This window comes from Osmerus eperlanus, chromosome 12 (assembly GCF_963692335.1).
Source record: "Osmerus eperlanus chromosome 12, fOsmEpe2.1, whole genome shotgun sequence".
NCBI lineage: Eukaryota > Metazoa > Chordata > Actinopteri > Osmeriformes > Osmeridae > Osmerus > Osmerus eperlanus.
This window is the reverse complement of record NC_085029.1, coordinates 14,794,825-14,815,564: the sequence shown is the minus strand read 5'-3', so window position 1 is coordinate 14,815,564 and position 20,740 is coordinate 14,794,825. Positions and strand designations below refer to the sequence as shown.

The 20,740-nt window shown below is 45.3% G+C and overlaps 2 protein-coding genes across 2 annotated transcripts in view; one reads left to right on the top strand and one right to left on the bottom strand.

Moving 5' to 3' along the window:
* The first annotated feature begins 316 nt into the window (after window positions 1-316).
* Window positions 317-4,170, top strand: cdk5r1b (cyclin dependent kinase 5, regulatory subunit 1b (p35)). Its single transcript, XM_062474526.1, has 2 exons — window positions 317-650; window positions 2,051-4,170. The coding sequence occupies exon 2, from the start codon at window positions 2,255-2,257 to the stop codon at window positions 3,161-3,163; it is 909 nt and encodes a 302-aa protein (XP_062330510.1). The 5' UTR covers window positions 317-650; window positions 2,051-2,254; the 3' UTR covers window positions 3,164-4,170.
* A 3,185-nt stretch (window positions 4,171-7,355) lies between these two features.
* myo1d (myosin 1D) overlaps window positions 7,356-20,740 on the bottom strand; it is a 47,812-nt gene continuing 34,427 nt past the window's right edge. Inside the window, 1 exon segment of the mRNA XM_062474523.1 lies at window positions 7,356-10,702. Coding sequence (XP_062330507.1) covers window positions 10,546-10,702 — 157 coding nt within the window. The 3' untranslated portion in view covers window positions 7,356-10,545.

Below are 20,740 nucleotides of genomic sequence, written 5' to 3'. Positions count from 1 at the left end.
GCATGCTTGAGTTAAATCAATTCAGCATAACTTACTATGCTGTGCATTATTGCCCCTTAAAACACATATCATAAAAGATCATTTGAAAAAATATAAAGGCTTCTCACATTTTAATTAATGCATGCATACTTTATTATTTTCAGAAGACTTTTGCTGCATTCAAAACCCAAGCTCTTAGCATGCCTATAACAAACAGTTCATCGAGTTCAGCGGCAGCTTGTTGTGATTGGGTATTGGAAAAACAGCACCACAGACATAGCGCACAAAGCGGCGCTCGACCACTGTCTTTGACATCCTCTCAAGTACGCGCAAGTCAGGGCTAGTGCACAGAAGCCCTCGCAACCGCATCTCTGGCGGCGAGGACCAACAGCACATCTTCACAGCATCCAGTCCACAGTTGCCTCCATCGCCTGCGCACCAGAAATACTGTCCATATAGCCTGAGCTATGTCAAAGCGTGCTGATGTTTTTGCTTGCATTACGTATTTCTTCCAAAAAGGATTGTAAGATGCTATTCTTTTAACTACAATTATCGAGATGGTTGTTGATGTTTCGTCCTGAATTTCAGTGAAATAGAGGATACTTGCAAGGAAAACATCGCTGCCGTGAAATAATTTTCCTCGTCATCTTCCTCAAGGAAAACATCTTACGGTGAGACTGAGATCTTCTAGTCATCAATGAATGTCATTAATGTCATAAATTACTGGGCACAGCTTTGAAACATTGTGAAATGTAGGGTAAAGTGGCATAGACTTTGGTAATAAATGGTATTTAGACATTTTCAAAAAGAAGGCTGCTAAACCTGTGGGGTGTAATATGTTATTTGATAGTTATGTTATAGGCTATCGTTCGTAGAGTACTAGGACATCAACAAATGAATCAGCAAAGGAGTTGGTTAGCATCCAGACAATTATTACGCCTTTATTATTGCGCCTGGCGCATTCGATTTCAGAACCTTGGACAGCAGACGATGTTCAAAAACCACTTTCGCAAAACTACAACTTTCAGCTATTCAAGCACAATCATTCTTCCTCAATCAACAAGAAACTTCATAAAGGCAATTTCGGACTTCTTATGGATTGTGTTATAACTACTCGAAGTACATTCAGTGAGTATTATTGCCTTTAGAGGCTGTAAAGAATAGTTTGGATTGTGTAAATTGGTTGAAAACGAAGTGTTTTTAATCGTGGCACTTAATCAGCTAATAAAGGATTATTTGTTTATCTGGATCATCCCGTTTGATAACTATCACAACTCGTGGTTGTTTTTGTAAATCGGTAGCTACATTAAAGGCGACTTTCACAAAGGTGTTTATGTTCTAGTCTACCATTTTAAAACACGAGAGCTGATCTAGAAAAGCGTATTCAGCGTGTGCTCTAACCAATGATTCCAATGGAAATACAAATAATGTAAAAATGAAGGGGTTACCAAAACATGAACATTGGAAGTTCAAGTGTAATCTGAAACCCAATTAAATAGTCGGCTCTACATTTATGATCAGGTCTAATGGTATGACGAAAATGTAAACAAAAATCAAGGACTAGTGAAATTAAAACAATGGACTATTGAGTAGTATATTACTGTTCAGTGTGATTGGTGGACTTCATGTTTTAATGTAGTCAATCCCAAACATTGGTACATTTCTAAATACTGTCAGAAATGTTGGTACTTGTCTCCTAAACTAAATCATAAGAAGTCAACTGTGAGGTAAACCAAATTCAATCTTTTCCATGAATTTAATGTCCAAGTTATGTTTTTTAATGTGTGTGTGTGCGATTTTTTTGTTGAAAAGCCACCTACGGTTGGCTTGCATACATTCAGTGGGAATTTAACTGTACAATTACCCATTTGCTTTTAATTATCTTGCTAAATCAGACCAGTAAAAGACCACTTAGTCCACCAATTCTGCAGAGGCAAATCAAGAAATAAAGAATGATTCAGCTACATCATCAGGGAGAGCGAAATTACATAAACAATGACTTGTTCATAAAAACAACTTGTAGTTGAACACAAATAATCACATTTGTTTGCATGTTTTATTTTTTCCACAGGCTACAAAGTCTACAAATCTATTTATCCTCTGGATCCACGGCAGACATAGATGCCTAAGAGGAACTGCAACCTATAGCCAGGGTCTCACAGCTGGGAAGCACTGAGGCATTGAGACCCTCAGAATCTCCTCTTAACGTTATCTTTGGTCATCCCTTCAGCCAGCCAGCCAGGCAAACACCCCTGGATAACCCCTCTCAGTAGCCATGGGAACCGTCTTGTCACTCTCGCCCAGCTACCGGAAGGCGGCCCTCTTCGAGGACGGGCCGGCCACCGTGGGCCACTACACAGCCGTGCAAAACAGCAAGAACGCTAAAGACAAGAACATGAAGCGACACTCACTCATTAACGTGCTGCCATGGAAACGGATCGTGGCCGTGTCGGCCAAGAAAAAAGGCTCCAAGAAGGTGCAGCCCAATGCGGCCTACCAAAACAACGTCTCGCATCTCAACAACGAGAACCTGAAGAAGTCGCAGTCCTGCGCCAACCTGTCCAGCTTTACCCAGGACCAAAGCACACCTGCCCTGACCAAGGGCTCCAACAATGGTGTCTCCTCCATTAAGAAGGCCCCTCTGACCAACTCCAACGTAGCCGCCGGCACGCCCAAGAGGGTGATCGTGCAGGCCTCCACCAGCGAGCTGCTTCGCTGCCTGGGGGAGTTCCTGTGCCGGCGCTGCTACCGGCTCAAGCACCTGTCTCCCACCGACCCGGTACTGTGGCTGCGGAGCGTGGACCGCTCCCTGCTGCTCCAGGGCTGGCAGGACCAGGGCTTCATCACCCCCGCCAACGTGGTTTTTGTCTACATGCTCTGCCGGGACGTGGTGTCCTCTGAGGTGGCCACCGAGCACGAGCTCCAGGCCGTGCTGCTCACCTGCCTCTACCTGTCCTACTCCTACATGGGCAACGAGATCTCCTACCCGCTCAAGCCCTTCCTGGTGGAGAGCTCCAAGGAGACCTTCTGGGACCGCTGCCTGTCCATCATCAACCTGATGAGCACCAAGATGCTCCAGATCAACTCAGACCCGCACTACTTCACCCAGGTGTTTGCTGACCTGAAGAACGAGAGCCAGAAAGAGGAGGAGAGGAGCCGCCTGCTCATCGGCCTGGACCGGTGAGGGGCCCTGGAGGGAGGAGCGGGGCAGGGACAGGGGCAGAAGGGGGTGGGGGTGGGGGTGGGAGGAGGGCCGGGGTCTACTCCAGTCTGGCATTTCAAAAGCAGTGGTGAGGAGGATTAAGGAAAGTATTTTAGGGGCACCAAAGTTTGATGTTTGAACATGGTTAGTTATATCCATGATTAATTTATAGCATAACAAATTTTCAAAATAGGGGGCATGGTAAATCCATTCAGTAAATGATTAAAAAAAACTTCAATACAACCTTGATAGGAAAGATCCCAGATACCCAAGTTTGGGAAGTTTTTCTGTGAACCAAACCTATTTTTAAAAGAGAGAGGAGGACATTTTCACTACATCTGTGAGTGAAAGCTGTGTGATAACCTTCCTAAATGACAAATGCCAGACTTGAGTACATTCTCTGCTTGCACATATATATATATATATTGAAAAAAAAGACAAAAAAAGAAAAAACATTAAAAAAAAAGACAAAATGTCTACAACAAACACATCTACAGCTATGAATGTGTAGAGGGACTGAGGCTGAAGCTTGCTGCACCAGCGACACGCTGACTGTTCCTGATGTGCACTGCGTACCGTGGTGGGGTGAGGACCACCGCGTGACTGGGCCTCTGCTCGCATCATGGAAGAACTGACAGGCTACAACTTGGATCATTAGACTGTGAATGCCCCCCTACCACCACTCCACCTCCCAGTGCAAGGATAAGGATAAGTCTGCACAGTTCTGCTGCCTGCAGTGCATATCTGACCATCAAGAAGGACATGTGGGGACAACCATGCTGGATAAGCATTTTCATGCTTTTTCAATAATAGGCCAGAGTTGCATCGTAGGATAGTTCACCAGATAACTACATGAGGAGTTGTGATCAACTTTAAGACGAGGTTTGGCGGTCCCATTCCACGTGTTGAAAAAGACCTACTTTATTTTCATCGAAGAAAAAAAAACGTACAAATAAATGGATGTTTTACTCTCTGATGGCTTGACACTAGAGAGGTTTATTTATGGATTTTCTTGAAAAAAAAGCTTCTTTTTTTACTTAGAAATGTAATGCACGTGTGTCATGCCATATTTTTAGAGAAAAGTCATTTTCTTCTTCCCATATGATTTTTTAAACCAACTGCATCTGCTGTAGAGAATGCTATGAACCAACTGAAACTAGTTTATTTAGCTATGCTTGCTAAAATAGGCTATTTGTTTACCAGGGAATTGTTTTGTACTTTTGTCTAAGGTTGTGTCTCTAAACCACTTCAGAATGAAGATCCTTTTTGTGCTATGTAATATTCAGCATAGAAAATGTTTAACGAGTGCCAAATCTTTGATGAAAATCATGTAGGTCTGAAAACAGTGGACCATGTCACATTGTTTGAATGATTAGATGGATTTGCATCTAATAAGGACTATTTATTGAAACTTAATTTATTGACATTTATTTATTTATTATCTTTGGCACATCCCTTGTAATGTAAAGATCATGGATGAAAGATCAGTTTTGAGGCACGTGATATGAAGGTGGGGTATAGCTGTTAACTGGTGATTTTATCTTTGGTGTGAATGAAGATTGATGGTGGTTGATGCAAATTATAATGTGGCCGGGATTTTATAATGCAGAACAAATTAAAGCCCTTAGGTTAAACCAATGTAAAATCTGACCATCGCCAAAGTAACAATATCAGGGAGAGCTTTAGCATCATAGACCCCATACCTTAGACTTTCCGAGGAGCCCTAAATCCAACACAAACCTGCATGACTGCCTTCTACTTGAACTACTGCTGCACATATCAATATAAAAAATCAGGCAGGCTATGACATAAACTACATTCAGTGTCCTAACGGAAAATGACATTGTACACCGTCAAATAATCCCTCAATGCCAGTACTGTATAAATCCAATGTATTCAGATGGGAACGAGATGAGATGAGGTTATAGGTCGAGAGTTTAGCTGACCTCTATAGAGATAATCAGGTTTTCAATCAACAAAGCCACAATACTAAATGAAAGACAGCAGAGGACAAGGGGAGCACCGTGGCAACCAGTATGAAAAAACATATGGACCAGCAGACTTGTGCTCCTCAATCTTCATATGTATCAAATCAAGAGAGATTGTAATTGTAGGCTTGGCTGTCAGATACTGCAACAATAAAACACATTGTAGATTGGTAGAGCTGAAATGAAAATGAGAATACCTTGTCATACAAGCTTTTGGACCTATGGAAAAAATTAAAACTCCAAGAAATGTATTTGCCCGCATTATTCTCATCTGAGCAATGACAAATTGCGCATGCTTTTTTCAGTAGTTTCTCAAAATTAATTTCTAGATAAGCAAAATTCTCAGTCTCATTCAACCAAGGCTTTTTTGTATGTGGTTCTATGTCGACAAAAAGCTGTTTTATCGTGATGGAAGTTCTCTAAGATGGCTGTTACGATCACTTGTCCTCTGCTGTATCAGTTTGAGTCCAAGAGAAGATGTATGATATGGAATACTCATAGGACGTGGAAGAGTCCAACGGCATTCTGCCTTGTCATAAGACACAAAGTGCAATGCGAGAGTTTGATCTGTGTGTTTTGTAGCGCAATAGGGGGAGATGCACTTTGGATGGGTTACTGCTTTGGGAAAAAGCAGGACATTGGGGTCTGAGGCATATACAGAGGAGTCTTGAACCTCTCGCTGCCCACTTTGCCCCAATTCAGTAAACGTGCCATTTTTTTCACTTGCATCACTGAGTAGTAGTTTGAGGAAAATACTTTTGAAAAGCTTTAAAAAATATAAAAATTAAATAAAAAAATAAAAGTACAAAAAAAGACGATTAGCTTAAGATTTCTGTCAATTATTTTTTCTGTATCTTGTTGCGTACTTTGTAGAACAAAAAAAAGAAATGGTGTTAAAGAGCTTCAAAATGAGAGGCATTCAATGACTGCATGTGTGAATGTGTGTGTGTTTGTGTGTGTGAGTGTGCGAGAGAGTGAGAGTTTATTTGTACATAAAAATGTGTGCAATTAATTTTCTTATGATGAAAAGGTGGTCACAGTACTGTATGGACCCACACAGGTTCAGGGGTTCAGCTTGGATGAGGGGGGGAGGGGTATAATGCTGTAAAAACTGTTCTTTAAAAAAAAAAAAAAGACAAAAAGCTGTTGCTGTAATTGAAACTTTTTTCAGTTTGTTTCTGCTTACTTTAATTTATTTTTGTACTGTGATGGAAAATAAAATGCACTGATCGTTCATGATGCACATGTAAGTGGTAGTTTTTGTCCTCTCTGTAAACTACAAGAAACTCCTTTAAAAGGAGTTTGAATGTTCACCATACCTGTGAAATCCCAACCTGATGGCACACTAAACATTATGGTCCATATTTCATATAAAGGAATTTAGGAGGCCCTGGACAACAGTGGACCAGTGAACATGACCGCACAAGAAACCACACACGTACGCTAGAGAAGATGAACATAGTCATTATATATGCATGATCTATTTAAGGCCCCCTGTGTATGTCTTCTGTGATTGGCCGAAAGGTGGATGGAAACTGATCCAAGAAGCCCTCTCTGTCTTGGTGAGTCATTCCACAGACAGATCTCTCCATCCCTCCCCAGACCCAGCAGAAGGCCTTCATCTCCCCACCTTGTAGAGGTTGTGCTCATCAACAGAGAGTGGGAGGTGATACTGTCACCCCCGACTGCACAGGGCTTCTGGAGCCTCTACGTCACCCAGGGAAACAGCTGCTAGGAGGCGGATTAGCGCCGGTCTCCCCCACATGACAGCATCAGTCATTAAAGACAACAGCTGGCCTTCAGAGAAAAACACCACAGCCAACATACCAGTAGGCAAAACTCTCTACTGAATGTCCTTACACAATACAGTAGTAGACCTACTGCATCTAATGGTTAATCACACACACACACACACACACACACACACACACACACACACACACACACACACACACACACACACACACACACACACACACACACACACACACACACACAAACATTGTGATACATAAAGCCTATACTAATAGAGTATAAGCATACTGTCGGACACAGTACTGAAAGTCCACTGGATTAAATCAAACACATTTGTTAATTTAACAATAAATCTAAAAGGATTGTGAAACGTGCTGCAGCTTGTGCTCATACCTAATGTACAGTACATAAAACAGGAAGTTCTGTTTGTATTTGGTCCAATCGTTTTATTTCATTCATAATCAACATGGATGTATTACATAAATATGCAACTATAAAATTAGGCACATAGTTTGAAATGTATTCTGCATCTGTCTATATGTTTGTTGAAAAGCCAGCAAATATTGAATGTTTTTAAAAACTCAAAAGGGTTATCAGTACAATGTACTTCCCATATTTATCAAGCAATTAAACTCCCTGAAATTATGATCCATTTCTGTAGGCACTTTGATATATTCAGTCTGGTGAAGACGATGTCTAAGACAGAAACATAGGTCATGTGAGCTCACAATGACCTTGACAACACAGCTACTGACATTGACAGAGAGAAAAAGATGCAGCCACAAGCTCTCACAATAACAGTTTACCATTAAAATCAAATAAACTTAATTTCAATGTTTTAAAAAGCAAAACTGATGGAGACTGCAGCATTCCATTCATCGTAATGTAGTCACTAAGGTTACAGGACCAATCCAGTAAAACAAAAAAAAAAAAAACAACCACAGACTTTGTAAAAAATTAAAAATAAACAAAAAAAACTATTTGGTACAAAGTGATGGCACAAGTTACCTACTTTTTACTTTGACAACCTTTTTCCAAAACTGTTACACGTAGATGACATCTGTGATGGTATTACTCCCTGTGTTTCTGAGCTACGAGTGACTTGAAACCCTCAAAACACAACGAGTTACAGAGGAGTTGATGGGTTTCAGGATGACAAGTACAGTGTGACTGGTGATGACAGGAAACAGCATCACACATCCGGAGCTTCTTCAAGATGGCCCTGAACATAGTTCTGACCACTGGAGTGTAGAAGTGAGAGAGGGAAAGTAAGAGGGAGAAGGTGGAAGAGAGAGAGAGATATATTTGAAAGACAGGAACACAAAGAAATACTAGAGAAGAAAGAGTCCAAGTGAGGCTTTGTATTACTGCCATTACTGATACCAACAGGAGAACACTTACAATCCACACACATGCAACCACACACACTCTCCAATATCTTCTTGTATGAAGTGCCTTATCAAGCTGTGGAAGAATGTCACACAGCACAGCTGCAAGGTAAAGACTGACTGGCACACATTAACTTATTAAAGATACAGATTTTTCCAGCCGATACTCTAAAGCAATTAGCAGGAATGCAGTACTTAGTTTTACGTCGTTTTTTCTTTGCCGGGAGAGTAAAACCGGCTGACAGATATCCGCTTTGCCACACTAACTAGGCCAAGTATTCAGAGAGTTCCTTCTTCCTTAGCCTCCACTGTCGCCTCTGCCTATCAGAGCCAATAATTACTGCCACAGGAAGACTAAGACTCACTCATCCACATACAGTACTGTAGGCGTTCGCTCCAACCATCAATAACCAATACATGCTGTAGAAACAAGATACATACACAAAACAGAAACGCATACAATCAATTTACATCTAAGCAAATCAATCGATAATAACCTACTGCATACAATCCATGACGTGTATACCAAACGATTACTTTAGGTTCTTTGTATAAAGCAGCAAATTCATCTCTACGTACTATAAGGTGTCAGTTAACAACAGCATGGCTAACGTGACTGCGGATATGGTGTTGTTGGAGCCCGTCAGGTCGCTAGCAAGCTAGAGACCAGGCAACTGCTCGTCTGCTCTTTAAGGCCTTGGCCAGTGATTCAACATGGCCAGTAGCCAGCGTATTTGACGCTGAGCCAGAGAGGAGAGGGCGAGGTGGCTGCTAGGAGTTAATGAACAAACTGTTATCCACACAAAAACACAACTGTCTCTTCTTTCTCTCTCTCTCTCTCTCTCCCTCTCTATCTCTCCATCTCTCTCTCCCTCCCTCTCCCTCTCTCTCCCTCTCCCTCTCTCTCCCTCTCTCTCCCTCTCTCTCCCTCTCCCTCTCCAAAGCACATGCACACACACACACACAATCTTCCTCTCCGCTAATGATCCGTGTTTGTTACTGAAGAGCCAGTTCCATTCAGGAGTAAGGACTACTCCAGGTCAATAGAAAGACCATTATCTCCAGGGACTGGTAATTAGCATGAGCTTGTGACACCAGCACAAGAAGTTCTATAGGGTTCCAGGTCTCTGCTAGGTTTACAATTGTGCTTTGGTATCATATGGTATAACTAGGCTTCTCCTACAGTTCCTTTTGTTAACCATAACAAATGGTAAGTACGGTCTTTATCAATACATAGAGCATGTGGCCCTGTGTTATTTACAGTCTTTTGGATGAAAATATAAGCATGTAGTTTGTTGACAGTGCTACAAATAAACATACGGTATGCACTGAGGAAATGATACAGGATTTAAATTAAGAGAGGTTTTAATGCTCCTCTCAGAGCAGTTTTCTGTTCAGGATATGCTCAACACATCCGTCTAAACACCCTGTCTAACTGTGCCTAACTGTGTCTAACTGTGCCAATGAAACTTCATCTGGGACTCAGACACTCAGCTAGGGAAAAGTATAGGACCTTTTTCTTACCCATAATGGTTCCCAAGAACAAATTAAGTTAACAATCAACTTGTAAAATAAAAGGTGGTTATTGATAAGTTTCTTTCAATAGCTGTTGTTTACAATCGCGAACACCTATATATATATATTTTGTTAAACTAAAAAGGTTTATCAGATGCTAGACCTGGTAAACTACGCCCAGTATAAGAAAACATGAAAAATCTAAATAAGATTTGAGATCCTTAATAGGGGTTACTTTGTTTTCCATTAACACTGTCATAGTGTTTATGTTTGATTTGGCTAAACAATATCCAATATCTCTGTCTTAACATTGTGTAGGCTTTCCTAATAAAACCCTCATCTGCCTGAAAACAGTTCACTCCATATCTCATTATATCGACTATATAGCATGTGATTACATCTAAAAAAGTTAACTGTGAAAAGAAAAACAACTCTTTGGTTGGTTTTATATATACAGTATATACTGTAGCCTATAGATAAATGTTGTGCATGTGTTTACTGTTTAACAAACGACAATTGCAGTATTGAAATATACATATCATCTTATACATTGAGCTGTATTCAAATAAGACATTTATCATGGCTTTTATTTAGATGTCCACTTTCCTATGTGCATACTGTTCACATCACAGTATGTCGATGCTCAACCAGACGAAGACCAGAACCATCCATGTCTGATATCTTTCCCCTCCGTCCCTGTCACCTGACCACAGCTCCGTCAGTTCCCAGGCACAGCCAGGATGTAACCGGAACGGCTCTTGGTGAAGTCTGGCTGTGATTGGTTGATCTTGGACTCGACGATGACAGTGCACTTCCTGCCGTTCATGCTGCACTGGATGGGGCTGGTGACGTTCACCTGAAGCTTCCTCTTTTCACTTCAGAGAGAGAGAGAGAGAGAGACGGAGAGGAGAGAGAGAGAGGGGGAGAGAGAGGGGGGGAGAGAGAGAGAGAGAGAGAGAGAGGGGAGAGAGAGAGAGGAGAGAGAGAGGGGAGAGAGAGAGAGGAGAGAGAGAGGGGGGAGACAGAGAGAGAGAGGGGAGAGAGAGAGAGAGGGGAGAGAGAGAGAGAGAGAGAGAGGGGGGGGGAAGAGAGAGAGAGAGAGAGAGGGAGAGAGGGGGGGAAGAGAGAGAGAGAGAGAGAGGGAGAGAGAGAGAGGGGGGAGAGAGAGAGAGAGAGAGAGGGGAGGAGGGGATGTTAGACTTGTTGATACAGTGGTGTTTCACACACCAACAGGATTTTGAAGTTAGCGTATATGTTTGTTCCAGGTTAAATACATCAACATTGAGTGTTAGATATGGGGGCAGAAAAGTATCATATTAAAGTTTTCACCTCAACGCTACTATGGAATTACCTTCATTGAACAACAACAACAACAACAAAAAGTGCATGCTAATCGTTTAAAAGACTAAACGGAATACTGCTCTTCAATACATAACTGTCACATTTCAAATGCCTTTGGACATGCCTCTGAGCATAGATATTACAGAAGCAAACTATATTTCATTAGGATTGATAACAGAAGCTGGGAAGGGAGGATCCTTACGCTGGGGCTGTGTGTGAGCACAGCAGTAGGCTGGCTTTCAGCTCTTGTCACATTTAGTTAAATCTTCCGCTTAAACAGACATTTCTGCTTTTAAAGAAGATCGATGAGGCAAATAAAATAGAGGTTCAGGGGAAAAAAGACATCTGTTAGGGTGAATCTCTTCATGAGCTCGAAGAGGAGGGGGAGAGAGAGAAAGAGAGAAATAGAAAGCCTATGAAACTATATCTAGGTTAATAAAGGTAGAGAGCCCAGATTAGACAGTGATTCACTTTGACCTTGACAATGGCTGTTACGCAACAATGCCTCATAGACAACAATACCCTCAACTACCCACACTGCACTCCTGCACCACTATGTATCTCTAGCAGAGAAACCCAGGATTACGGCAGTATCGTTTTATACTGGTTTCTATGGAAACCTCTGAACTCCTCCATCTGTCATGGCTGCCTTTGCCAGCCAATGGGACGCCAGTACTGATGTATATGTCTCTTCCCTGCCTGTCTCTCCTCCTCTCTCCATCTCTCCCTCTCTCTCCATCTCTCCCTCTCTCTCCATCTCTCCCTCTCTCCCTCTCTCTCCATTTCTCCTCCTCTCTCCATCTCTCCCTCTCTCTCCATTTCTCCTCCTCTCTCCCATCTCTCCCCCTCTCTCTCCTCCTCTCTCCATCTCTCCCCCTCTCTCTCCTCCTCTCTCCTCCTCTCCCCCTCTCTCTCCTCCTCTCTCCATCTCTCCCCCTCTCTCTCCTCCTCTCTCCATCTCTCCCCCTCTCTCTCCTCCTCTCTCCTCCTCTCCCCCTCTCTCTCCTCCTCTCCCCCTCTCTCTCCTCCTCTCCGAGCAGCCAGGGGGGTGCCCCCAGCCTCCTTGAAGGGCAGCCAGGGTTAGACTCCCAAACACAAACATTGGGCTTCACCTCGCCAAGGGTTCCATGGCATATTTACAAACAATATATGACATGGAAAAGGTCCACTGCCAGGGTTTCGTAGCCTATATACATGGTGGATATCAATACAAAATAGGTGAATCATGCTTGTCATATTAGGTTATTATAAGAAGGCTCTGAGGATGTCAGCATGTAAAGATCAACTGGCTAAATGCTGGACAGGATCAAAACATAAAAACACACACACACATATATATATATATATATATATAGAGAGAGAGATAGAGAGATATACATCTCTATAAATATAGAGAGATATATATATAATATCTCATTCTGTGATGGATACGGAGCAGCTTTGTGCTGAATGCTGAGTGGTTCTAAGGCTGCTGTGTTCATTCTGACATGGAGACCCACAGACCTCAGGGGGAGAATTAGCTAAGACACAGCACCTCTCCCTCTGGAAAAGCTATTATTTCCTCCTCTCTCCTCCATTGTGTGTGTGAACGAGCATGTGTGTGTGTGTGTGGGTGGGTGCGTTCACGTAAATCCTGTGTACCCAAGAAACTGCCACTAAATCCTGTATTATCATGATGATATTATAATTATTATCCCTAGTCTAGGGTCTGTGGAAAGGGAGGAAGAGGAGGAAGAGGAGAAACGTGCGGGCAGTTGGAGAGCAGGGGAGTCTATCAGCATATCTGGGCAACACCTGTGAGTCATCCCTCTAACAGTGTATCTGGCTCAGCACCAAGCTTTCTTGTCTCCTGAAAAATGGATGAGCCTCCCTCTCCGAAGATGCAGTTAAGCGCACGGACGCTCCGCATGGACACTCAGCACATCCGTGACTTGCAAAAATACTTTTGGAAAAAGGTTATGCTGAGGTCAGACCCTCCGCGGTGACGGACAACAACCGAGATTCAGGGAGCCGTCCCCGTGTGACTAATGAGGGACGCAGCAGTATAATGATATGACAGGATGAAACACATACATGATGAAACCACTGATGTGGGATTGTAAATACAGGCAGGATTGGAGCAGGCTGTGTGTACCGGGGATAGAGACAGACGGCAAAATTGTGGGACAGATGATCAACAAGAGCTCAGGTTCTGTGCCAAGAGCTTTGCGCACACCCACACGCACACACACACAAAAATAGGACAGAACCCAACTGAATGATGAAAATAACCCCATCCTCAATCACAAAAACAGCCACACACACACACCAGATTCTGTCTGAGGCCTAAGGAGGGTCTCCACAGGAAGCTGTTCAAGTGGGCAGAGAGGAAGATGAGCCCGCTGCTCGTCAGTCCCATCTCTGGCCTGCTCTCTCCAGACACAGCACGACCCTTCAGATGCTGCAGGAGGCCGGAGCTCTATTAAAAACAACAGTCTCCTTTGATCAATACCAAGATGCTGTGGGTGTGTATGTGTGAGTGTTGTGTGTGTGTGTGTTGATACTGGCCAAGGGAGAGAGGGCAGGGAGGGCTGACAGACTCATGTTACCTTCATGTCTGATGGATGCCCAGCCCCCCCTCCCAGCCTCCCTATCCATGTCCTGCAGCCCACCCCCCACCGCCAGCAAGAACAAACACCGCCCTCACATCTCAAACGAGGGAGGGAGAGGGAGAAGGTGGGCGAGAGAGGTAGGGTCTCCATCTCCTTCATCTCAGTGTCACCATAACCCCCCCCCCCATTCACTCTCACAACCATCGGCGCTGTACTCGGAACAGAACAGAACATGCACTCTCCCTCACGTGGCTGGCTCACACATCTCACGTGCTCATGCTACACACACTCTCAAACACAACTAGCAGACTCCAGCCTGAGAGACAGTCCATAGACCTGATTGTTTTCCCATCACACAGCTAGGGTTTTGTAGAGGCAGGTGTGAGTGCTATCTAGATGGGTGTGAGGTTGTTTCATTAGCACCCACCAGAGGACCACAGTACCTGTAGGGTTAGCTCCGTGCTGGTGTTGAGCATTAGATTATGTGGTGGGAGTGAGACACAATATTTTACAGTCCTCAAGCTATGGCTCCATAATGCAGAGGCAGTGAAGATGAAATCTGAATTCATGTCAGCTGGCGAGGAGATAGCCATAGGCAAATGCCTCAAATGCATTCCCCCCCATCTCACACACAGAATCATTTTTGCACACTTCACAGTATCGTAAAAACACCTCTGAATATCAGTGACCTCGTTCCCAGTATTCATTTGTTAACATCTTTATGGTTCCTGATTCCAGACTGCAGTTAAGAGCAACCTAAAAGACGAGACTATGAATACCGACAGACAAATATAACTGAAGGCAATAAGAAAAGAGATGTAACGTGTTTAGACTTCAGTCCTTCAAAACCTCCCAAAGCTCAAGCTATTATTCATCAAATCATTACAGCCTTCGCCTTCAATATTTCTTCACCTGTGAAAGAGGAGAATCCGGGTATACAGTAGATATTGCTTTTCCCCTCTTCTAACTCCCCTTCCTTCCGCATGTCTTCTGCATGTCCATAGAAAAGAGCTATCCTCTTCATTGAAACGGAGGGGATTACTAAGTAAGTCATTTAAAATGCTCGAAAAAGGCTTAGCAGCAAAAAGAAAAAAACTATTGATCAAAGCCAAGTCGATGCTAGTAGGACAGGAAAACAGAAGAGAGGAGAGGAGGAGAGAGCAGAGGAAAGGAAAGGAGGGGGGGTCGAAAAAGATCAATCTTCAGGAGAGTAGAAAAGAGTGAGGAAGCCTAGCAGTGAAGCTGCCAAGGGAAGCCTTAGATCAAAGGCCCCCACTGTACTCGGAGCTAGAAGGAGATATGACCCACCCGGTCCCATGTGGAGGTCAAGAGGTGAGGAGAGTGGATGGTACCCTCAGCTCTCCTCTGTGTCAACCTGCCTGAAGACCAACAGGCCTGCGGCTTCAAAGCACAGGAGCTGCTGATTATTCATGCCTCTCTGTGAGGCTCCACCTCAAACTGCAGAGCGGACACAACCCAAGGCTGGAACTCCCAGTGTTGAGGCATGAGGACTATTTGGCCTCATCACGCGTACTTGATGGGATAGATAACGGGGAGAGAGAGCGCGTGTGGGAGACTAGGGCAGACGGAGCACATGGTGCCATGCTCTCCCTGGAGAGATGGGGGACACACTCTCTGTCCCTGCCAGGCCTCCAGTCTGCTCCTGGTTGTGTCCAGTCCCCGGGACAGATGCCCAGGGACAAAGATCACACCCGTCCTCAGATCCCCTGTGTCATCCCCTCAGTGAGGGATCAGTAGCGGTGCTGTTCCCTGTCCGGAAGCAGCACAGTGAGCAGAGGCGCGTCTCCCGAGGGGCCGTCTCTGAGCCGGTGTACAGATGGTGTCAACGCTGCCCAGCAACAATGGCTCCTCCGCAGGACCCCCGTTTGAGGCTCCGTCTCAAACAATCACCCGGGGCCTCTTCGATCCTCCTCTCCATTCTTCTCTTCTGCACCATGAAATGGGTGACAGTGGCCATTCTTTAGCGGCTGGCAGATCCTTCAGGAGTTGGCTTCGGACATCCCTGAGGTGGTTGCTGGTCCAGTGTGGCTGGAGCCAGTCATCAGAGAGGGGAGAGGGAGAGCCTTTAGTTCCACATTGCCAGTGGGTGACTGCTCACTTTGAACTGACTCCTCCCCCTCCACCCCCACCCAACTTCACATCTAATCGAACAATACCCTCAATCCAGAGCGAGTTTATTGCCGCTTATTGACACTTTTGGCAGAGTGCGCATGTGTTGGTTGTGGACAACTGCGCTGAGCAGGGGTGGGGGGGGAGGGGATCTAGAGTTGATCTGCTCAAGGCTGCGGATGACAGGAAAGGAGATAAATGGGAGGGAGAGAGGGATGGAGAGAGACCGTGGTGGATATGAATGGGAGGGAGAGAGGGATGGAGAGAGACCGTGGTGGAGATGAATGGGAGAGAGAGAGGGATGGAGAGAGACCGTGGTGGAGATGAATGGGAGAGAGAGAGGGACGGGGAGACGGCAGGACGAGGGAGGGGAAGGAGGGCAAGCCATGTGAGGACAGGAGGTGAAGGATAATCACAGAGTAAGTGACAGCAGGTGACCACTGGGAGATGACACAGTGCTGTTGCTGGGCGGATTACTACAGCACAGAGGGTAGGGGCTAAACCGTCAAGGTCAAAGGGCAATAAAGCCCATGTCCGAATCTAGAATTAAATGCAGTGGTACTGTGTCCAGGGCAGGCAGGGGGGCACCAGAGTGGAGGGTGGCACCAGGGGGAGGTCAGGTGACCTGTCGCTCTGTCCCTGTCAGTCAGCAGGCAGAGAGCACCGCAGCACCGCACAGAGCCACGCAGGGAGAAAGTAGGTCAGGCTCAGTCTCTCTCTCTCTCTCTCTCTCTCTCTCTCTCTCTCTCTCTCTCTCTCTCTCTCTCTCTCTCTCTCTCTCTCTCTCTCTCTCTCTCTCTCTCTCTCTCTCTCTCTCTCTCTCTGTGTCTCTCTCTCTCTCTCTCTCTCTCTCTGTGTGTCTCTCTCTATCCCTCTCTGTGTGTCTCTCTCTCTCCCTCTCTCTCTGTCTCTCTCTCTCCCTCTCCCTCTGTCCCTCTCTCTCTCTCTCTCTGTGTCTCTCTCTCTCTCTGTGTGAATGTTTTTTACGTTTGTGCCTGTGAGTCTCCATTCATGCAGATGTATCTGAAAGCTTCTGTATCCAAGGTAAACACTGGGTGTATCGCTTGGTACAGTATAGTTCCAAGTCAGACTATAAACACACAAACAATTGAATTTCATAACATCTATGCCAAAAGAACAAAAAATAAATTTAAAAACGATAAGTTTGGATGACGGCTCGTTTGAGGTGATAAAAATAACCTCAGTTGCTCGGCGTGGAAAGATGAGAGTGGGTTCATTCATAGCGTGAACAGACAGGCTCAGTTGATGAGCTTTATAAATACCATCTCTCTCTTTATCTCTCTCTCTCTTTATCCCTCTCTCTCTCTTTATCCCTCTCTCTCTCTCTGTGTCCCTCTATCTTAGGGACAGGGGGAGATGTCTGATTAGTATTCTCCGCTGGCAGGGCTGTTAATGGACAAAATATCAGACAAACATGGAGCAGCCGGTCGCTATGGCAACTGCATCTGCAGCGCACACGGAGGGAGGGGGGAGGAAGAGAGATAGGGGTGAGAGCAGAAAAACAAGGGGGGAGGGGGAGGAGTAGGGTGACAGAGGGAAGGGGAGGAAAGTGAGAGGGAGGGAGGGAGGGAGGGAGGGAGGGAGGGAGAGGGAGGGAGGGAGGGAGAGGGAGGGAGGGAGGGAGAAGGAGGGAGGGACGGAGAGGGAGGGAGAGGTGGAGAGGGAGGGAGAGGAGCCTGACTTCCTTAAGTCTGAATGTTCGATTCAGCATAAACGGGTGACCTTGGTGGGGGGAGAGACAAAAGCAAGTGCTCCCCTCCGCCTGTCTCTCTGTCTCTCTGTCTCTCTGTCTCTCTGTCTCAGCATCCTTAATAATGACAATGATGGTGCCATCTCCAATTACGCAGAAAAGTGCAGAATTGCACATTTCAACACGAACAGCACTTCCTTGCAGTTTGAATATTCATCTCTGCAACGCTGCATTAAAACACACACCGAACAACAGACCAGATTACTCTGGGAGAATAAACACCAATCCCTTCTTAGATGGCCAGTTGTTTTATTATAGCTGCTCAAAAAAGTCTGCATTGCAGAGTCAAGGCATAATGCTGGAATCAATGGCCATCCATTCAGTGGTGCTTTAGAGGCAACATGTAAATGTGATTACTCGTGTCAAACGCCAGGGTTGAGGAGAAAACCGCACACACGATCACAGCACACAAACAACACACTGGGATCTCCTCACTTCCTTGAAAATGCTCCTCTCTCTTTCTCCTCATGCACGCTCTCTCTCCATGACTCTCTCTCCACGACTCTCTCTCCACGACTCTCTCTCCACGACTCTCTCTCCACGACTCTCTCTCCACGACTCTCTCTCCACGACTCTCTCTCCATGACTCTCTCTCCTTCTGCAGTTGAATTTCCTTGAGCGACCCAAATTGCAGGTTGGCCCCGATTTGACGAGCGGGGGTTAGAGGCACAGCCCCTCTGGGCCCCTCAACTGAGAGCCGTGGACTTTGCTGCTGAGTCACTCATGAGACAGAGGGTGGAAAAGAGAGAGAGGGGGAAAGAGAGAGACAAAGTGACAGCGATAGAGAGACAAAAAGAAAGTGACAGAGCGAGAGGCTGAAGTATGAATGAAAGAACAAAAGAGAGAAAAGAGTGGAAGGCGCGCAGGTAGATGAAAAGAGGAGTTTTCTAGATGACATTTCCCACATCGCTCTCTGTTCCCTCCCTGTCCCAAGCGGCCTGTGAGGAGAGAGGAGCCTTCCTTCTCATTACAGGGCAGGAGACCAGAATACACCACATATTCCTCTGAGGGAAGACACACAGGAGAGGAAAGGAGTTAATGAATTCCTGCAGAGACAGAGAGAGATACAGAGCGAGCATACAGAGCGAGAGAGAGATACAAAGCGATACACACACACACACACAGAGAGAGAAAGAGAGAGAGAGAGAGAGAGAGAGAGAGAGAGAGAGAGAGAGAGAGGGAGGAAGAGAGGAAAAAGAATAGAAGAGGTAGAGAAAAGAAAGACCCATAAAGAAAGATCATTTTGTGACCTCTGACCCCTTAATCCATCCTGTCCAGATTGTCATTAGTCCATCTGGACAACAGTAGGATTAGAGGACTGCCTTAGGAACCATGGTTCTGAGAAACCCATTCAGAGACATTATACAAGAGTCCAAACCATGTTGACACAAATTATTAGTATGTCAAGGACTGCAGCATCTTTTAAGGAACTTCCCTTCAGTTTGGGTTAGACCACAGCTCTAAACACACACAATAAAACTACAGTGCCACCTGGAAAGGGGTCTGAAGGAAGTGTCATGTGAGTGAGTGAGTGAGTGAGTGTGTGAGCATGTCTGAATGTACAGTTTCGGTGTGCAATGTAAAAGTGCGTGTCTGCCATTCTGGGAAGGTGTGTTTATGTGTGTGCCAGATGAAGGGTGTCTCTGCCCCTATTCCAGGAGCAGGGACACTGCTGCAGAGCCTTGTGTGTGCGTGGGGTGCATGTCAATCTAGACAGACCCTGGCTAAATATAGAGCAGGCTTCCACTGCACTGCTGCCTTCAATATTTCATCTACTCTCCAGAATGGAGGGTTAGAGAGAGAGACAGAGAGAGAGAGAGACAGAGAGAGAGAGAGAATGTGGGGGATGAAAAGAGAAAGGAGACACAGTGAGAGAAAGTAGGGTGCAAAAGGAGAAAAAGAGAGCGACAGTGAGAGAAGAGAAAGCAAGAGCGATGGAGTGAGAGAGAGAGAGAGAGAGGAGAGAGAGAGAGAGAGAGAGAGAGAGAGAGAGAGAGAAGAGAGAGAGAGAGAGAGAGAGAGAGAGAGGGACGGAGAGAGAGAGAGAGAGAGAGAGAGAGAGAGAGGAAGAGAGAGAGAGAGAGGGACACAGAAGCAGAAAGAGGGGCAACATGGACAAAAATAGACATAGAAGAAAAAAAGAAAAAGGACTAAGCAGGAGTGAGAGCGAGGGAGGGAGGAGGTAAAGGCGAGAGGAGAGCTCTAATCCTGTGGGGTTTTATGCAGAGCGGGCTGGAGTTTTCACTGAGTTTCTAGACAACCTGGGTGCGTCACAACAGATAAGAGGGTTATGTTCTTATAAGCAAAACCCGATTCGGAGAATAAGTTATTTTGAGCTTGCATATCTGTATCTACAATATGGCGGTGCTGACATATCTAAAAGTAAAACCTCTCGCGTCGCAAATTAAATGTTTTTTTATTTAAATGTTATTTTTTTACCGAATCTTAGGGACCGAGCCAATGTATCCGCCATTTTGTCCTAGTTGTCAACTCAGTCCTAGACCTGCCAGTGCTATGAAGAGGGGTCTTAGTCTCAGCGTCCCTCTGTCCTACACATGGTGTCATGTTGTGGGGATGGAGAATGTGCCATGGACACTGGCCCCATGTGTGAGCAGTAAGCTGCCACAGATCTGTCTGCATTGTCTTCAGCCTGGGCACTGTGCACCATGCTGAAGGAGAGAGAAAGGTTAAATCTACATCTGCAGGGATCTGTAGGGGAAGTATACATCACACACACACACACGCACACGCACACACGCACATCACACACACGCACACACACACGCACACACACACACACACGCACATCACACACACACACACGCACATCACACACACACATGCACATCACACACGCACGCGCACGCACACGCACACCACACACACACGCACATCACACACACACACACGCACACGCACGTCAACGCACACCATGACAGAGTGGGTACGGCCTATTGTTCAGCCCCATGTTTCACAGTGATGGATGGGCCTGTATATGAAGCACATGGAGGGTCATTAACAAGGACCCAATGGCATCGCAGCCTAGCCTGACACACAGACAACCTGAGTACAAAGGAGAC

Excerpts from the sequence above, each read along its gene's own strand:
- cdk5r1b (XM_062474526.1), top strand. The coding sequence starts at position 2,255 with ATGGGAACCGTCTTGTCACTCTCGCCCAGCTACCGGAAGGCGGCCCTC.